Below are 19,456 nucleotides of genomic sequence, written 5' to 3' on the forward strand. Positions count from 1 at the left end.
CTTTTGATGAGCGCCTTTTGCTTTGCCTATTGCTTTGGGCATTTGTCAAGCCCTCCCCACTTTGAACTCTGTGTTTACTTGATGATTCGCAAACATCCTCAAGTCCCCCTGCCACCCGGGCCTCTCTTTGGGAGGGCCCTTGGTCCGGAGGGGTCCTCGAGCTAGCTCAGTGTGTCACGCGCTGGCCTTTCACGAGGCTCTGTTTTTCAAAACACTTATCATTTGCAAGTTTAGTTTTTAGTGCATGGACGCTAACAAATCAACAAATGTGGAATGGGTTGCATAGAAAATGGAACGAAAGGACACGATGAAGCCATTTCAGTCCATTCTAACTGGGAAAGGCACCCCCATCCTAGAGAGCTGCCCGAGTGACAGGCCGTCGGCAGCACCATCTCATTATGTGTTGGGCGTGTATTGTGTCTACACAACAGAGTCGAAAAGCTACTAGATCTAAAACTTAATCCCATAGCCTTTGCTCTCTTTTCTCTGAAAATGGGGGGGTCGTTGATTTTGCCTTTGATGTTTGAAGAGAAGGATTAAGCTGCTCTTCGCTTCGATCTGGCTCCCACTAAACGGGCCAGCTCCTCTGTTTCTAGGCCTCCCCTTTCAGGGACAGCCCGGAGCCCACTGCATACACTTTCTACTTTCCTTTGGGGTTTTCTAGTCTTTCGACCCATTTGCTTGGAGTTTTGCCCTAAGACTCGTACATAGAGAGACAGGGCTGAATCGTTTTGGGTCCTGAGGACAGTGGGTTCTGCCTTGTAGGAAGCTCTTTGCTTAAGAAGAAGACTTCTTATTTCTACCCTAGACTGGTTCTGGGGAGGGCGTTGAACAAGATTTTTAAACGGGGACAAGAAGAGGACAGGTCAGGTGGGGGGACTGGGAAGGTGAGGGTTAGGAAAGGGCTAGAAAGTTGTGGAGAGACAGCGCTTGGCCCCTTGTCTCCGAAACTAGTGAACGATGGTTTTTCTGGGCTTTAGGACTCGGCCTCCTTTCCCCTCGGGTGCTGGGAAATGGAGGCTGAATCGGGGGAGAGGGAGGTTCAGTTCTTCCAGAAGCGTTTGCAAAAGCCCCTGTCTGTGCTAGATAATGGAGGGAAGACACATACCCAGAGGACCTGCGGACTCCCAGGCGACTGAAGTCACCCACAGGCGTGCAGGTTTTGTCCAAGCGCCGGACCCACAGCCCCCGGCTAGTCGAGGGTCAGCGGGGGCTGCCGCCTGGCAGCGGGCCGCAGGCACTGCGAGCCGCGTCCCGTCCCTCCTGGCTCTCCCCGGCTTCCGGTCTCGCAGAGCTTCACCTCGCACCCTCCACGCAGCTCCGGGGGACCTGGGCAGCTCCCGCGTCGCTCGGGCCCACAGCCTCGGCCTCCACGTCTGCCAAGTGGCCCCGGAGCAGGGCAGGAAGGCGAACAGCGCCGGGACCCCGGGGCGGCGCCCCCGGCTCCCGGGGCCGTCTGCGCCCCTGCCCCGACGTCGACGTCGGGCGGCCCCGCGCGTGCACGCCGTGCGCACGCACGCACGTCGGGCACGTCGAGCGTTGCTGCGGGCGCCCCCGCGGGCGGCGGGCGGCCGGGCGCCCCCCGGCGTCTCAGAGGCCGCAGCGGCGGCCCGCAGGCCAGCGGGGGAGGGACAGCAGCAGGTGACAGCCGGCCCGGGGCTATAAATAGGGGCGCGAGTCAGCCGCGGGCGGGAGCGGCGACCGGCGCGCGGGCAGGAGGGCGCGCGCGGGGCCAGGGCCGGGCGGCGGCGGGCTGGGCGGCAGCATGGGCTCACGGAGGGTCGCCAGCGGAGCCTGGGGCGCGGGGGGACGGGCCGGGGCCCGGAGCTACCACGAGGACGACGGGCCCGTGTGGACCCCCAGCCCCACCAGCCGCAGCTACCTGCTCAGCGTGCGGCCGGAGACCAGGTGAGTCGCACCCGGGGGGGACGGCGGGGGCGGGAGGACCCAGGCCGCAGCAAGGCCTTGGGTGGGGTGGGGTGGGGTGGGGTGGGGTGGGGTCTCGGCCTGAGGAGGCCCGCCTTGGCCTTCCCGTCCTCTCACGTCCCTCACGGCCCCTCACGGCCTGTGGGCCTCAGGCCTCGCGCTACTCGAGGTTGCCCAAGAGGAGAAAGGGCCTCCTTGGGGCGATTTCAGAGGGGCCCGAAGGGTTCCTTATCTCCCCTGCCGCGCCCCGGCTCCAGGGCCCCTCGCCCGCCTGTGCCGGCTCCTCCCGGGCCTCGGATGCCACAGGGAGCGATAAGGAAGCCTGAGCGCCTGAAATTCCTCCGGGCTGGAAGGGAGGGGAGAGCTACACCAGCTGGGGGAGCGGGGGAGTGGGACATGGGGGAGCGCCCGGAGTGGGGGCTCCCAGCTGGGGCAGGGGTCACGGGGAGGAACTAAACCGATTCCAGGGAGGTTCTTCCTCTGGGCCCAGGACTCCGGTCTTCCTGGGATCTTTGTGGGGGCTGGTGGGGGGAAGGGGAGACAGGGTGGGATGGGGTGCTGGTTGGCCCTGTCCAAAGATTCCCAGTGTGTGGCTCCCGGGGAGCCAATCGCCCTGCCCAGTTTGGGGGAGCGGGCTGCCAAGGGAGGGGCTGAACTGATGTGCCCTCTACTCCTTCCTCTTCCAAGAGGGACGGAGGCGTGGGTGCTTTGTTTTAGGACCTGGGCTATCCCAAATATAGAGACGCGCAGACAGTAGAGAGGCAGACACACAGGGACACGTGCATTGCCACGGAGACGGGCACTTCCTGACCCCTCTGGGCAGCTGGTTTTCCCTCCAGCTCCCCAGCATATTTTCCGAAGGAAACTGTGACGGCTGGCTACTGGGATAGTGTCACAGCCCCAGGACTTGGCTTGTCGCAGAGCAGAAAACAGCCACTTGGAGAAGCTGTCTGGACACCTCTTGTCCTCAGTTCCTGAAACAGCACAAAAATAGGCATCAAGGACATTTAGGAAAAGTCCCAGGCACTTCCTCGTGAATTGGCTGAGTTCTGTTGACCTTGGAGTCGGAAAAGTTCAAATGTAACCGGAACCTGTTTCTGCATAAAACTCGTCAAATGGTGTCACATGTCTGGGGCAGGACTGAGGGCTTGTGTTAATGACTGAGTCAGACTGGACAAGGCCCCTGGCTCCCAACCTCCGGCTCTATGAAAAAAAATGAAGCAAAATTTGGTCGTTTATTCCACCCAGCCCGTGGTGGAGCCGACTGCCTTGTAGGGGGAACCTCACACTTGTCTCACATTTATCACGGGGACTTATCTGAGTTCTGCCTCCCGTGTCTGGCCTTCGTCCGTAGCGGTGGAACACGCAGGAGAGGGAAGCAGGGCCTTTCCTGGAGACAGCAGCAGCGGAGGGAGGGAGGGCGCGCGCGGGGCTAGTGGCTTTGAAACCGGCCGAACGGGGAGGGCCAGGGACCCGGGCTGTCAGGAGAACGACTGGGGGCTGGACACCGTTCGCTCTCCAGCGGCCTGGCCGAGCAGGAGTCTTGGCCCGGGTCCAGTGCCTTGCACACTCACTCGCAGGTGGAAGCTGCCAACCCGTCGTTTTCCTCTCTGAATTAGCTGATTCTCTCCCTCTACTTCCCAGGGAAGAAATCCAGACCCAACAAAGGAGAAATCTCTCGATTCTGAGGAGAAAGGCAAAGGAAGTTCATGGTCAGGAAAGGATGGAGTTGGCCAGTGCCTTGGAACCAGGGGAGCTTCCTCCCAGGCTGCCTCAGGAGGATGGTTAAAGCTCCGAGCAAAGGCAGCTGCATTCTTGCTTTTTTCTTTTTTGGAGCAGCAGTTCCTTCTGGGGGCGGGGCAGGACCCTTCCTGTTTGAAAGATGCACTTCCCTTCCTCCCCTCACTTGTCTTCTCTCTTTCTGTCTCTTCCTTCCTTCCACGAAACAGTTGTTGAATACCCACCATGTGCCTAGCACTGTGCTAGGGGCTGTAGAGGCTACAAAAAGAGCTGGATTTGAAGGCTGGGTGGTCGGGATTTAGTTGAGCAGAAGGGAAGAGAGAGGGCTCTCCAAGCAGGGAGGACAAACGTGAGGGCTCAGAGGCCAGCAATGGATGTGTCACGTCAGTTAGGGACACGCCTGGTTACTGTTGAATGTTGGGAAGCAGGGAACCGTGGTTCTAGTGGGAGCGTGGACAGATCGGGGGCCTGACGTGCCTGATCATGGAGTAGAAACTCAGTATGATATGTGGTGGGGGGCTGTAGCATTTTTTTTTTTTTCAGAGGAGGGGTGTGATATGAGGGGTGAAGGAGAACGGGTTTGAGATGGTCATCAGACATGGAGCTGTAAGGGCCTGGATGAGAACACAATAGCCGGAGTGGAGAGAAGGGGAGAGAGAAGGGCCAAATAGTGCTCATCAGCTGAACCTGGGGGTCGGAGGAGAGAGGGGGGTCCAGAATGGCGGGTTCAGAGCTTCGGAGTTGGGGTGAGTGCTGGTGGTGTCCACGTAGCCACTGGAGCAGAAGCCATGTTTGGGGCTAGAGGATGAATTTAGTTTTTTAATTTTGAAGAGGTAGGCTCTCAGTGGAGCTTCCTCGAGGTTAGAGATGTAGGCCGTGAGTGCCATTGAGCAGGCTGGGCTGCTGACAGTGAACGGCAGCTAGTCCCGTGGTGGGCACAGCGGCAAGGAGCGATGTGCATGGGGCGGCCCTGCCGTCTCCCGGAGAGCTCTGGGAAGTGGTGGCCCTGGACGGTGATGTGGATGGGGTGCCCCTGCCATCTCCCAGGGAGCTGTGGGAAGTGGTGGCCCTGGACTCCGCTGGAGGTATTTGCATTAGGAAGGCGGGGGAAGAGGTAAAAAGTTGGCTCATACCAAGCGGGCTGGGTCTTCTCTAAGGGGTAGCCCTAGGTGGGCCCTCTCGCCTGCACAGCCCCTAGCTAGTGTCCACTCTCAGCTGCCCCAGGGCAGAAGGGATGTCCAGGGCTCGAGGCACAACAGGCCTTGTGCTGGCCTGCCCGAGCTGGGTGCCTCCTGGCTCCTGCTGAGTTAGCCGCTTGGTCTTCTCTCCCTCTTCTCCACCGTCCCAGCTGGTGTGCCTTGTGTGGCCTCTTTAACTGAACTTTAACACATTAATGGGCATTCTCCGAGCCACCTGTCTCCTTCCCAGCTTCTTAGAGGATTTCCAGGGATGGGGGCTCTCTTCCCCCGAAAGCTGAGAGCTGAAGCAGGGGCCGCCTGCCGGCTGGTGTGCCGCAGGCTCAGGAGCTGTGCCGGGCAGCTCTGAGCCCCCCTCTTGGGGGCAGTGACTGAACTGCCTGGGACACATCTTTCCCAAAGTGCAGCCCTTTCTGCCTAACTGTTTCCCTGGACTCTGCTGCGTTTAACGAGCTCTTGGTTTCGGACAGACTGGTGTGCCGCGGGGAGGCCACTTGCTAACCGGAGCAGGCTGGCCGGGACAGCTGGGCCCTTTTAATAGAAAGGCCTCTGGGCCCCAGATGATGGCCGGTCAATGCTCCGCAGACGGTTGTTGATTCCGCCGCCGCCTCCTCCTCGCTTGTTTGGCCTAATGATTCCGTTTGCTGTTTTTGCTTAGCTTATCGAGCAGCCGGTTGTCTCACCCCAGCTCTGGAAGGTAAATGCATATTGCATTACATTTCTCTGACTGCTTTTTTCTCGGGTGTGGACGCTGAGGGGCCTGTGGGTGACTGACTGCTTGTGCACTAACCAGGCTGCATGGGGGGAGGGGAGGACTGGGGGGCGGGTGACAGGGTGTGAGAGGCACTCACAGGAGCATGGGTCTCACAGGGGCCACGCTTGATGCTTGCATGGACCGTTTGAAAGGGGCGCAGAGGCCCAGAAACGGGCGAGGGTCCTGCGGCACCTGCGCTGTGTCTCTGTGCCCCGGGGACAGGCGCTGTGGGACCAGAACTGGGTTTTCATGGTTTTTGTAACCACGTATCTGGGTTTGACACCTTATTGCCCACCTTCTGACCAGGACTATGGCCGTACATTATTTTTCTTCAGTCCTTTATGTCCTCCTACCACCTCTCACTCTGAATTCCCTTTCCTGTGACTCCTCTCCACCCCTGCAGCCTGCGGCCTCCGGGAGGTCCGGGGACACCGCGTTAGTGTCTTCCTGCGTTAGCTTGTTCTCCGAACCCACTGCAGAGCCACAGCAGGGCCCGAGCAGGCCACAGACGAGGTTTGCCCGGGGAGTGGCTGTCCTCTTGCCTCCCGAGCCGGGGGCCTCTCTCTAAACTGCTGGCTGAACCATTACAGTCAAAGTTGGAGCATTCCCTGTTTGGTGCTCCTTTCAGACTGGCAGATTTGGGGAGAGTCGGCTGCAGTTTCTTTACACAGAGAACGATGTCTAAGTAGCTAACTGGCTTCCATAGCTAATGATGTCTTCGGAGGTGAGGAGCACCTACCACGCAGGTTTCCTTTGATGGGGGAGGAGTGAGGAGCCTGGTTCTGGATGGGAGAAAGGCTATTGCAGCTAGGTCACGGTGGCACCTGGTCCGTGCTGAAAGGTGGTCTTGGAAGTTCCTTTACAGCAAGGCAAAACAACCCACCCAAGGCCAGGGCTGGCTTCCTGTGAACACCATGGGAAGCGAGGATCCTGGTGTTCTCGGGCGAACACGTGACTGGGCTGTGACAGCCGCGTGAGGTCACCGAGCTGGGAGGACTTGGAGGTGTGGGGTGGGGACAGACCGTCTCCAGATGTGTGGGCTTCCTGGCTTTCGCGGGGACTGGAAGCAAGCAGCACACCTACTCCGTCCCACGTCCCCACGGTTTGGAGGGTGGGGACAGGAAGCACGTGACATTCAGCGGAACACGACAGTGCGAGCAGTTACTGTCCCCGGACATGCACCCCAGGCCCACTCCTCCCGGAGGGCTCTCATTCAGGCCCAGCTCTCAGTTACTGTGTTTTCCCAGTGTGAACGCTCTTTTCTAATACAGCGTAGGGCGTGCTGTGAGAAGCATCTTTCCCGTCCAAAACAGGCGGTGAGACCGGACCGGTCCCTGCTGAGTGTCCCGCACGAGCACTCGTCTCTGCAGGTCACCGCGGAACTTGGTTCCGTGTCTTCTCGCTCACCCAGAAGTTGAAGTTATTTTCTTAGACTTGCCCACGCAGCTTAGCCCCTGAGAGCCCAAGCTGGATATTAGATCCAGGCTCGTGTTCGTGAGGAAGGTGGGATTCGAGCTAAGCACGGAGGACATCATTAGGAATGTCTTGAATCAGTTGCAGAATCACGGAAGTGGGATTGCTTTTGGCACGGCCGTCTCTTCTGGGAGCGGTGGGTTGGGACTTAGGGTTCCCCGAAGTCAGCGGTCGCTGTTCGTGAGAGCAGCGAGGGGCGGCCATGTTTCCGGGGTGTCGGGGGTGGGCCGCCCAGGTCCCGAAGGCCCCTCCGTTTCTGGGCGGATTGGAGGGAAGGGAAAGGACATGTACGGACAGGTGCGTTGTAGGTGCGGGTGTCTCGGGGAGCGTCCTGGAAGTCTGACTGCACCCTCACTCAAGCGCCCGGTCACAGGGAAGGCCAGAGCGCCCTGTCTAGGTCGTCTCCACCCTCCCGTAGGGCCCAGACATCGGCGTCCCTGCTCAGAGGCCAGGGCTGCTCCCTCGGCGGTCCAGGCGCTCCCCCTGGGACGCAGCCCGTCCCCTCAGACTCCAGTCCGCAACGGCGTGCACGGCAGCGACAGATGGACCTGGAAGGGGTAGAGCTGCAGCGCCTGTCTGCTGTCCCACAGACGCTCTGTCTGCCCTCTCCTGGGGAGGAGGTCGTGGGGAGACACCCACTGCCTGGGGGGTGACCACCCCCTGCTCCGAGGCACAGAGAAGGGCAGCTTTGGGTGACTTGTCTTTCTCGTCGCAGTTGCCCCCGCTGCTCACGATAGGGCATGTGGATTTGGAGGGGGAGGGCTGGGCACGGCTTGTGCACCGAGCACCCTGGCTGTGTGGTCACGCTTCATGCCTGGGGACGCCTGAGTCTCTGCTGGCCCACGCAGAGGTTTGGTGTGGTGGTCTGCTTCCCCTGCCCAAGAAGGAGCGGACTGTGAATGCTGGGCAGTGTTGATGCGTCTGTGCTGGACTCCGTGTGACGGCAAATACCTCTGAATTCTGGGAGAGGGACTGTCACAGGGAACTGCAAGTCCTGTTTGCAGCTTGGCAGTCCTGCTGGCTGGGCCTGGAGCTGCCAGCCACGTGTCCCCTTGAACGTGTGGTCTCCGGGAGCAGAGCGGGGGCCGTGGCTGGCTGCCCGCAGCGGGTCCAGAGCCCTGTCTAGGGTCAGAGTTCATGTGAGCCCCTCTTTTCCAGTGCCCCTAGGAACTGGGGTCTAGGCCCCTGGCGTGGACTGGCTTATTCTTTGTCTGCTACGGGTCTGTGCTCACCAGTGCAGGGTCTTTGTTGTTCCCGAGCCCGAGCTCAGGATAGTCTCCTGAGCGCCTGGGACCTATGTGTCCTCCAGGATTGACCGGGTTCCCCTCTTTGGCCCAAGTGGCGGCTCTGCTCTGAGGGGGTCTCCCTCCCTGAGGCTGGGTCTCCCCATGGGCGAGCTTCCCTGGTAGAAGGTGGGGGGTGAAGCAAGGCCCCTAACAAGGATGGGGTTGGGGCGCCGGGGCGCCAGGCCGGCGTCCGGCGCACTCAGCGGTCTGGCCGGTGGTCAGCAGCCTTCCTGCTGTGGTGGGCCTGGGTCCGGGTTCCACTCAGCGCCTCGGCGCCTTGGCTGCCGACACCTGGCCGAGAGGCCTGGGCTTCCTTGAAGAAAGACTTGACCAGGTGCTGGCCATGGCCCGGATGGCGGATGGACACGGTAAGGCTGAAGCTGCCTGGGACACACCGGGCTCCGGTGAACTGGGGGAGGCTGCTCTGAGTAGTCCTTTGCCTTTCCTAGGAGCACCTTCTGCTCCATCATCGCTCAGCTGACAGAGGAGACGCAGCCGCTGTTCGAGACCACGCTCAAGTCCCAGGCCGTGTCCGAGAACAGCGACGTCAGGTTTACCTGCATCATCACAGGTAACTCGGCCGCCTCTCCGTTCTGTCCACAGAGCGGGCCCGAGGGCACTGTGGAGACGGGGCACGGAGGGGATGGGCTGTGCGTGCCCACCCCGGTCCATTTCCTGTCCGGCTCGTCTCCCTGCGTGGGCTGCGCTCCCTTGGCCTCCCGTGCTGGAGCCGCCCCACCCTGCCCCTCTCGGAGACCCAGCCTGCCTCCAGCTAGGGCCCCTGGCCCCAAGGCACGCGCGCGCACGCCCGACTCTGAGTTCCGGGAGAGGGAGCTGTTCAGTTGAAAGGCGTCTTTGAAGCCCTCTCCCCAAACCTCCCTGTTTTACGAGTTGAGTGGTTTGAGGCTTGGGAGTCTCAGGCCTGGAGACGGTGATGGACGGTGATTCTGACGGCAGGCCCTGGAGACAGACCGCCTGGCCTGGAGTGCCGGCCCGTTCCCTTTTCCGCTGTGTGGTACGGAGTAAGTTAAATAACCTCTCAGCGCCTCGTCTGTCAGGTGGGGATGATCGGAGCATGAAGTTTGTAGGTTTATTGTGAGACTGACTGCGCGTCACCTGCACAGCATTTGGAACGTACCTGGCACCCAATAAGTACCATGTGAGTGTCAGAAAATAAGCCAGTGTCGTTTGTGTTTCATGGAGCTCCGTGGTAGGGTTGGAAGCAGCGGGTCGGTGGATGAGGAGGCAGAGCGGTGCTGCTTGGAAGGGGTGGGTGGAGGGTTGGAAAGCAGGAGCCGGGCGTTGCCCCTCCCCCAGGCCTCCCCGCAGACTCTCCCACTGCACCACCCTGACCCACGTCAGGCCGTGCAGGGCCCACGTCAGGGCCCAGCCTGCCCCTGCCAGCTGTGTAGCCAGCAGTTCAAGGGCTCCGGGTCAAGGTTCCCTCCACAAGTGCATATTTTGTATCAAGGGCATTGGTAGTTTCCAGCCGTGGCACGCCCTGATTCTGGGGGACTTGTCTGCTCCAGCCAGCTAAACCACTTCCCCGGGACTGGGTTCCCCTGGGTGGTTCTCGCCCGTAACCTAGGACCCTCTGAGCTCCAGTGAGAGCACCGTCCCTTCCAGGAGACACAGAGAGGTGCCTGCATCCCTTACCTTTGTGCAGCATAACACGTTTTGCAGTGTTCATGTGGTTCCATCATCACTGAAGTTTTACACAACCCCCTGAAGTGCTGTTATCTGTTGGGTTTCACAGAGAAGGGAGCTGGAACAGTTCCCACAAAGCTGGGAGGAGGAGAGACGGCTTTTGCTCTGCAGCCTCAGGTGCCGCCTGCACACACCCGCGTCTCCTGCCTTCCCGCGGCACTGGCGGATGGGTGTGGCTGCACTACAGCTCCGTGCTTTCACGTGTGCTATTTTCCCCACGTGGAGAGCCCTTAATCCTTCTTTTTAAAGAAAATTAAATTTTATTTTACCAAAATAAAACTAACACATGCATATCATTTAACACTCCAAATTATACTAAAAAGCATATATCAAAATAGAGCACTTCACTCCTTCCTAGAAGCAGCTGTTTTCAGCTTTTAGCTGAGGCTTCTGGTGTGCATACATCTCTGCAACACTGAGCAATATGTGACTGCTGCCAACTTCTTCTTCTTACACCCTCACCTGAGGATGTGTCCATTGATTTTTAGGGAGAGGAAGAGACAGACAGACATTGATGTGAGAGAGAAACATCAATCAATTGCCTCCTATACACTCTCTGACCAGGGATCGAACCTGCAACCTAGGTATATGTCCTGACCAGGAATCGAACCTGTGACTTTTCAACGTATGGGACAACGCTCTAACTAACTGGGCCACACTGGTCAGGGCAATACTGCTGACTTTTGGGTCTTCAAGTTTAGATGTTATCTAGTCTTCTTTTTATGGTAGATGAAGAATTAATTCTCTACCATAATTTTCTCTGCTATCCATGTTTATTTCCTCAATATAATTATAATTTTTGCTCAAATCAGTATTTGCTGTGTACCTTGTTATACCTGCACAACATTATTCATAACTGACATTGTAGTATCCTATGATTGTATTTCTTCTGTTTTTCCTTAAGTTAATACTCTATTAGAAAGTACTAACTAATTTGGTACTAACTAGTTTTTCATTTAATTAGTTCTTGGTGTCTGTTGCTGATTTTTCTTATACCCTCTAGTGGCTTTCTAGTACCGTCTTCTGCTGGGTCACTGCACTGGCTCTCTGTCAGTTGCCTCCTTGGAGACGTTCCTCTCGCAGATTTCCAGTCTTCCGTCTGCGCTGAGGCCCGACCACCGCTGTCCTCCTGGGCCTCAGCCTTCCTTCGTCCAGGTCTGCTGCACCGCCGCCCCGAACAGCGTCCTGCAGGAGTGCCGGCAGGGCCCGGGGGCGGCACGGCGGCCAGAGGCCTCGTGATGCCCGGCTCTCGGCCCATCCCTCCCAAGCTGTTCCGCCCCGGCGGGACTCGCTGCTCTGTGTCCGGTGGGCGGTGGGCGTCCTAGGATCCCCCTTCCCCGTCATCTGGTAGATGCCCTTCATTTCTTCCCCGGAATCAGTTTCCTGTGTTTCGTATTCCACATTTCTCTCCTCCTTGACTTACATTTTCATGCCGGTAATTTCCTAGGAGGGTATGTGGGAAGGAGGTGCTAGAGAGCTCGGGTCTGAAAGTCTTGTTTTCTCTGGTTCACGCGTGGCAGTTTGGCTGGGTATGGAAGTTGAAGTTGGTACTAATTTTCCCTCAGAATTTCGAAGAGATTGTTCCATTGCCTTCTTGCTCCTCGTGTCACTGTTTGGAGCAGTAGGAGCTCCAAACAGTTTGGTTCCAACTTCTTTGCATGAGACCATCCCCCCCCCCCCCCCACCCCAGTAGCTTGTAAGAAAGCCCTGCTGTTTCATAACGGTGTATCTTGATATGCGTCTCTCTGCGCCCTGGGGCGTGCCTGGGCACTTCCCGTCTGGAAACTGAATGCCTTCGGTTCTGGGACATCGGAGATTATTTTGACGTTGGTTCTTCCCCCGTCTTCTCTGCCCTCTCTGGAACCCCCCCAGTGTGGGCACCTGCTCCCGAGGACTGACTGTCTCATTTTCCGATCCTTCTGTCCCTTTCATCTGTTTGTCCTTCTGCTCTACTCCCTGGGGCGTCTCCTCACTGCTGTCTTTCAGGGCTTCTCATCCTCAGCTTCTGAGAGCTCTAGTGAGGTCCTATTCTTTCCACAAGTGTGACATCTTCTGCTTACTGTCTGAGACTAGTAATGATAATTTTCTAAAAAGTTTCTGTCTCCCTGTGTAACTTGCATTTTTTATCGTTGACTTTTTCTACTTATTTTTGGTCCATAATCTTCTATTTACAAGCTTTCCTCAGACAGCTAGGAAGTGATGGACAAACGATGACTAAAAAGCTGATGGGAAGTTCTAAGCAGGTCGGAAGGGCCTGACCTCTGGGGTCTTCCCCGCAGGGCGGCTTGGGTGGGCGCCGTGGGGGACTGCCAGTGTTTCTGCACTCCCTTCGTCTCGGACCCCACAATCCCCTAGGGGACGGTCCCCCAGCATCTTTTCCGGGGGGTGAATGCTTTATGGGAAACACACAGATTAAAGGTTGAGTGGGCGTTCTGCATGAAACTCTCACTGTCTACATATGGTTATTACATTTTCCTCTCTTCTGCGGAGTAGGCGTGCCCTCAGCTGGCTTACCCTCAGGGCAGAGTTTTATCTTTCTGGTTATAAACCTCAGCTTTGGCTGCAGCGGGGAAGGAGCCGTCACCCAGTGGTGCCAAGTGGGTGAGGGGACCCAGAGGTCTGGTGGTTTTTCAAGCACCTTTTTACATTTTTCCTCCTCCTTTTCCCCCAGTCCCGGGTGCCCGTCGTGGGCAGTCCTTACACCCTTTGGGGGTTTTCTGGTGTGCGGAGCGGGGCCCTCAGCTCCCCCCTGCTGGCGCAGGGTCCAGCTGCCTTGGGTCTGCTGGGGAGTTTCTGCGCTCTCCCGCTGTTGTCGCCCGTCGCTCTCCTCGCCGGTTCTCCCCTCACTTGTGCCTTTATGTCTGAGGAAGAGTCTCGTTGGCATGGTCTGGGTGGTTTGGGGGGGAGAGGGAAAGTACAGGGTCTCCTTGTTGGGCCTTTCTGCCGAGAGGCCCACTCCTCCGTGGCCTGGCGGATCCCTCCTCATCTTGCAGGGCCCAGCTCAGAGGCCGCGTCCTCCGGGGATCGTCTTCGGTGTGTGCACGGTGAGCTCTTGCTCACTCCCCCGTGGCACAGCGTGTTTGCACGTCTCTCTCTCCCCACCAAGACTGACTGCGAGGTCAGAGCTCACACCCGACACATCGCGCCTCTCGGGCGCCGGCACAGGGGAGGCACTCGGTCCACGTTCGCCACATGGCCGTGCTGTGAACAAGCCCGGATCTCGCCCACTTTCCACGCCGCCCGTCCGTTCCCGCTGCAGCCTCGGTGCCTTGGCAACGGCACCTGCTGTGGGGGCCTCGGGCCCCTCGAGAGGTGCAGGCTCGGGGACGGCTCTCCCTCCCCCCGTGTCCTCTGCCCTTTGTAGCCGTGGACTCCGAGAGGCACACGGAGAGCCTGACGTGAGTCTGACTTCCAGAGTCTTGGGGTGTTTCATCGCATACCTGATGTCATCACGGCAGCAAGTGTTTCCGTTTCAGGCCCCAACCCAAAGGAGCAAACTCTCCTCCCCCCAGTTGCCATGATACCCGTGTCCATGCGACCAGCCAGGGCCAGGGCTTCTACTTGGGAGCCCCTCCCCTGCTGAGATCTGCGGCACTGTCACGGGCTGGGCCCTCGGACCGCTGGGGCCCCAGCGATCTCCGACCTCCGCACCCTTGCCCAGTGCTGTGCCTAGCTCCCTCTCCCCTTCCTCACCTCCACACACACACGCAAACCCTCAGGCCAACCGAGCTCTATGCAGCAGACCAGGACAGAGTTGTCTGTGGCCACCGCGGCACACTGTAAACAAGCCATTTCCCAGTAGCCAGGAGAAAAGGGAAAATGTAGACTGGCTAGGAGAGGGGAGGCTGGGAAGGGGGATGCGGGACGAGCGGAGAGCGCACGAAACCAGGTGAGAGAGCGGCCCCCCACGGGGCACGCAGGGGAGGCTGCGGCGGCGATGAGCAGCGGCGGAAGGGGACTGCGCTCGGGGCGGTGGGCACACCGCGCGGCACGCAGATGGTGCGTCACAGAGCTGCGCACCCAGAGCTCGTGTGACCTGATCAACCAGTGGCACCCTGATAAATTCAGTAACAAATTTAAAAAATCAAAAATAGAAAAAGGTAATTGGCTCTCCACAGACTGGAAAGGTGGGTGGTGGATGGATGGGCGGCTGAGACTGGGCTCGGGCGAGACTGGGCTCGGGCGAGACTGGCAGGGCAGTGCTGGCCCGTCTCCATGGAGACAGCAGCCACACTGGCCTCTGCCTCCCACCCTGGCAGCAGCATTTCTTAAACGGGGCCGAGATGAGTCAGCCACCCCACCAGCACCCTGCCAGGAGCGGGTGGTGATGCCTTCCTGGAGGGTCAGAGCCCAGCCCGGGCGAGGGCGAGGTATCTGTGCTGGTCCCCTGCCGGCTCCGTGCCGGCTGAGCTGTGAGGGGTCCCCTTGGGGCTCAGAGAGGAAGGGTGTGACCCTGAGGTTCTTCGTCCCAGAGTGGACACGTGGGGGACAGTGGACCTTGGCTGGCCTTGTGGCTCCTGTCTCCTCCAGGGGCTCCTCGAGGCTGCCCGCCGCTGCTCAGCATGGAGGCCCCCTCCCCTCGCCCTCCTCAGCTCTGTCGTGGGCTCTGCGTTGGGGCGTGAGTGTGTGTGAGTGAGTGTGTGTGTGTGTACACACATATATTGGGGCAGGAGGAGGCAGAAGTACCAGAAACAGGCCAGGCGGGTAGGGGACTGAGCCTTTAGACAGAACCACCTTCCTGAGGAAGCTCTTTAGAGACCTGAAATCTGACTGATGACTGCCTGGTGCGGAACCCCACGCGCGGGTCCCGGAACCCCAGCGGAAAGGGCGTCAGAAATGGGGAGAGGGGGCCTGGGCTGTGGGAGCCTGGGCTGGCTGTGGGACCCTGGGTGCGTTCTTCAGTTCCTCGGAGCCTCCCCTTCCTTTCGCGTGAAATGGGGACGAAGCGCTGCCCCGCCTGCCCCACGGAAGAGGGGTTTGAGTTCCGGCTCTCCTCCGCGCCGCTGGAGGACTCGGGGTCGGGGGGTCGGGGGGCGAGGGGGCTTCGTTTCCTGGGCTTCGGTCTCCTCCCCTCACACTGGGGGTTGCTGGTGGCACTCCTCTCGGGGTTTTCGTGAGCGTCAGATGGGACGCTGCGTGGGAGTGTGCAGCTTGGCGTGTGTCACACGGTGAGTCTTCAGCGCGTGCTGGCAGTTGTTTTCCCAGCACTGTCGCGAGGGCCGGAGGAGCTTCCGTGCTCGAAAGCCCTTTGAAGACTCCAGGTGCCCATTCGTCGTGATTCTTTTCTTGAGTCCGAGCCTCTCCAGGTCGGGTTCCAGCCACAGGCCCGCTGGCTGAGAAGCAGAGGCCACAGCCACCAGTGCCTAGGTGGGCTCCCCTGTCCAGGGCCAAGTATGTGCGTGTGCACGCCTGCCTGTGGGCACACACTGGGGCGAGCACATGTGCGCAGCAGGGAGTGAGGGGCCTCTCCCGCTTTCATTGTTTCAGCGTGCGGTCCTATTATCCTGGGGCAGGGCCGTGTTCCTCCCCAGATAACACTGTTTCCAAAACCCACTGCTGCCACAGAGCCCTAAGCTGTTAGGTTGGCCCGGCTTTGTGAAGAAGTGCCCGTGCGTGGCCTGGGGGCTGAGGCCCTGGCCTTGAGGCTTTGGGGTTCATTCAGTGACCTCTTCTTTCCCCACCCCTGCCCCCTCGCCCCAGCCTGGCTAGACGCGGATGCCCCGGAGGCTGCGGCCCTGCTGGGCGGGTCATGGGGCAGGGAGGCTCTGAGCGGGCGGCGCGGGGATGAGATCATCCCACGGGATGGTGAGGACACCTGTGCCGGCCCTGGCCGCACACGCAATGATGTAACCAGGGCTTTAGCTCGCGATGGAAACATGGGGTTTGCTTTACAGTCAGGGCTGCCCAGAGCTTGTCCCTGGCTGTCCCAGCTGCGGCCTTGACTCTCTTGCTCCCAGCTTCTGCACACGGCCCCCCCCAACCCCGGTGCCCTTCGTCCTCCGCTGCCACACACCGCCGCTGCGTCCTTCCTCGGGCACACCCGCCCGTCACCTCTGCTTTGCTCGCGCGCACCTTCCCTTCCTGCCTCGCGCGCTCGCCCGCCCGGCAGGTCTCACCGAGGCACCGCTGCGTGTGTGCCAGGCACGGCCTCGGGGGCGGGTGGAGCCGCGAGGAAGGCACAGTTCCTGCCCACAGAGGACTCACGCCGGGGGGAGGCGGACGGGGCCGTGGTCCCCTATGGTGCTGCGAAGGGGCAGTGCAGGCGCTGACCCCCCGCTCTCTGGCCCCCCCTCAAGGCCAGCTCAGAAGGCACTCCTGCCGCGAAGCCCTTCCTGACCCGCAGCCAGGGGTGCGTGCTGCCTCGCCCGCACCCTGAGCACGCGGGGGGTTGCTTCATTCATTCACCTATAAATACTCAGTGAGCGTGATTCCGCACCAGGCGGTGTTCTGGGGGCTGACGGCACAGCAGTGAGGAGCGCGGTGAGTCATGCCGCTGGCATCTCCGCGGGCAGCTGGCGAGGGTGGGCACACACGGCAGGCTCACAGAGGATAGCGTGTCGGGTGGCCGTGCGCTCTGTGAGGGTAAACACGGTGCGAGGATTAAGAAGTGCAGGGAGGGGGGAGGTGGCTCTGAGGAGGTGGTGCGAGGACAGCCAGGGAGCGGCAGCGTGATGCTCATGTGGCGGGTGAGGGCCGAGCCCGCAGGGCCGCGTGGCCGGGGTGCCGCGAGCGCGGCAGAGGGCGGCAGGAGGCGAGGCCAGCGCGCTGATGGGGCCCCCGGACCAGGAGGCCGTAAGGAAATGGGAGCTGTGGAGGTGCTGTGAGCAGAGGAGCCCCCGGCCAGCTCTGTTTGAACAGCCTCCGCCTGGCTGCCGCGCTGAGGACGGGCTGGAGCCAGGCCAGGACGGGAGCAGCGAGTCGGGGAGGAGGGGTTTGCGGAAAGGCAGACCCGCGTGAGCTGTGGGCGTAGGCCAGACTGGCGGTGGCAGTGGCAAGAAGTGACCCGTCCTGGATCTGCTCCGCAGGGAGGGCCCTCGGGGTCGTCCGGTGGGGTGGACGTGAGAAAAGGAAGGGACAAAGGGTCACCTCCGTGGTTTGGGCCCGTGCTGGAGCAGAAGGATGGCGTTGCCGTTCATGGAGCCGTGTGAGGGCTGGCCTGGCGGGGGAACAAGGAGCTGGTCGGGCTGAGTTAGCTGCAGTCCCTGTCAGCTCCGAGCGGACGTCCAGGCCGCAGTCAGACCCAGGGAGCGGGTGTCCGGGGAGCAGGCGGACTGCAGGTGTGAGCACAGGAGTCGCGAGCATGTAGGTGCATGGAGGCCCCAGGGTGGGACTGGGTGCCCTCGGCTGTGCGGAGGAGGGAAGGGAGGTGGTTCCAAGGCCGGAGCCCTGGGGCATCACCCGTCCTTGGGCCGAGGTGGTGAGGATGAGAGAGATTAGGAACATTGGCCAGTGAAGCCGGAAGAGCCTCCCAAGGAGTGGTGTCTGGGAGCAAGTGAGAAGCAGGTCTCAGGAAGGGCCAGGGAGGGGGTCAGGGCGATGGAGCGGGAGGGTCAGACCTAAGGATCAGCGGTGACTCGGCACCGTTGGAGGCACGGGCGCCCTGGACAGGCGCAGTTTGGGGGCAGCGGTGGGCGCAAAAGCCTGCTTGGAGGAGAGGAACTAAGACAGAGGAGTGCAGGCCAGTCTTTCTGAGCTGCTGCTGCGAGAGAGAGAGCAGAGAAAGGGGTGCGGGCGCTGGAAGGGGACTGGGGTGGAATGGCGTCTCTCTAAAGAAGGGCCGGTGCAGCGGGCCTGTGTGCGGGCGGCGGCGGTGCCGCAGGGGAGACGCTGGCCGATGCAGGGCAGGGCCCGGGGTGGCTGCTGGAGAGGCGTCCGAAGAGACGAAGAGACGGGGGTGCGGCCCAGGGGCGGGGGCTTCAGGGAGGCGTCGGGGCAGGTTGTCCGCAGACAGTGGGGCAGGGGTGCCCCTCCCTCGGGCGGGGGCCGTCTTACCTGCTCTGCTGAGCAGTAGCTGGGCTGAGAGAGGAGACCCACCCGCCCGTGGAGCTTCCCGCCCGGCAGGCAGCACGCCGTGCTGAGCGTGTGTGACCGAGGGGGCACGTCCGGAGTCTCGGGTTCCTGGCGCGAGCTGCAGACCGGTGGGCGTTGGCTGAATTCATCGGCGAGGCTGACGGGTTTCTCATGGAGCTGACAGTGCGGACGGCTGGGCCGGGCGAGGAGCGGGGCCGGGGTTCGGAGGGACGCTGGGGCCGTCTCTGGCTGTGAGCTCGTCTTCTGTCCTGAACGCCGACTCCATCTTCCCATCTTCCCGCAGACCAGCTTTGTCTGCTTCCCGGTCCGTGTGGCAGAACACGGTTGCGCCCTCCAGAGTTGCGTTTCCACACACCAGGGTGGACTGTCTCCACGCCCTGACCCCCAAGCCCGGGGTCAATGATGTGGACTAGTGGACTGGGCGTCTGTCGCTGGGCCAGTTTTGTGGCCGGGGAGGCAGGGACCGCGTGACTGTAACACTTGGAAACTTGGAATCTCTCCTCGTGGGTCGTGCCGGGAGTCCCCGAGGGGAGGGCCTGGGAGGACCCTCCAGTCAGCCTCACAGCGGGGAACGGGCAGGTGGGCGTTTTGGCTGTGCTCAGGTTCCACGAGTGCAAGGAGGAGGGCTCTGCGTCGGTTTTGGGGGACACCCCCGCGGACAGAGCCATCAGTACAGTTGAGGATATAGAACAGGCCGCTGAAGAAAGGGAGCTTACTGCTACCAGCCAAGGCTTTCTAGAAACTTCTGGCTTCTCTTCCTACCGGGAAGCCAGGAGGTTTCTCCCCCATGTTGGCCTCCCGGCTGCTGAGAAGGAGCGGCTCTCGTCGAGCCGCTCCACAGCCCTGGCCTCCTGGGGCCGGCGGGCTGGGCCAGTCTGCTCCGGCGGTTGTCAGGGAGCCCCGGCCTCCTGTGCCCTCCGCGCTTGAGAACCAGTCGTCCCGCAACCCGGTCTCCTGCTTCCTCCTCAGGGTACCCCGAGCCAGAGGTGACCTGGTACAAGGACGACACGGAGCTGGACCGCTACTGCGGCCTGCCCAAATACGAGATCACGCACCAGGGCAACCGCCACACCCTGCAGCTCTACAGGTAAGGGGGCGGGGCTGCTCTGCTCCACCAGCCCCCCCCCCCCCCCCGGGCTCTGTGGCCCAGGCCTGCCCTCGGAAGTGGAGTCCCTGCATGAAGGGGCCCAGGCAGACCCTAGGGGTGGAGGGTGGGGTTCTGCTGCTGAGTCCAACCGCCTGGCAGTGGGCCGTGTCCGCCTGCCCGTGCCTGGAACCCCCTGAGGCCAGGGTGGGGGAATCTGTGACAGCCAGAGAGCCGAGTGCGGCCACAGGATGGCCAG

General features: G+C 60.8%; 1 protein-coding gene across 3 annotated transcripts in view; it reads left to right on the plus strand.

The window, feature by feature from the left end:
- The first annotated feature begins 1,673 nt into the window (after nt 1–1,673).
- The window catches only part of ALPK3 (alpha kinase 3), a 35,791-nt gene continuing 18,008 nt past the window's right edge, over nt 1,674–19,456 (plus strand). Inside the window, exons 1-4 of one of the 3 annotated variants that reach the window (XM_045824780.1) lie at nt 1,674–1,908; nt 5,521–5,559; nt 8,825–8,946; nt 19,083–19,200. In XM_045824780.1, the coding sequence (XP_045680736.1) occupies nt 1,766–1,908; nt 5,521–5,559; nt 8,825–8,946; nt 19,083–19,200 (422 nt within the window). In that variant the 5' untranslated portion in view covers nt 1,674–1,765. Of the gene's footprint in view, nt 1,909–5,520; nt 5,560–8,824; nt 8,947–17,183; nt 17,385–19,082; nt 19,201–19,456 lie in introns of those variants that run through there. The other 2 variants (XM_045824782.1, XM_045824783.1) reach the window with 2 other exon arrangements.

This window comes from Phyllostomus hastatus, unplaced genomic scaffold (genome assembly GCF_019186645.2).
Source record: "Phyllostomus hastatus isolate PE091 unplaced genomic scaffold, TTU_PhHast_1.1 phas_scaffold_555, whole genome shotgun sequence".
In the NCBI taxonomy this organism is placed as follows: domain Eukaryota; kingdom Metazoa; phylum Chordata; class Mammalia; order Chiroptera; family Phyllostomidae; genus Phyllostomus; species Phyllostomus hastatus.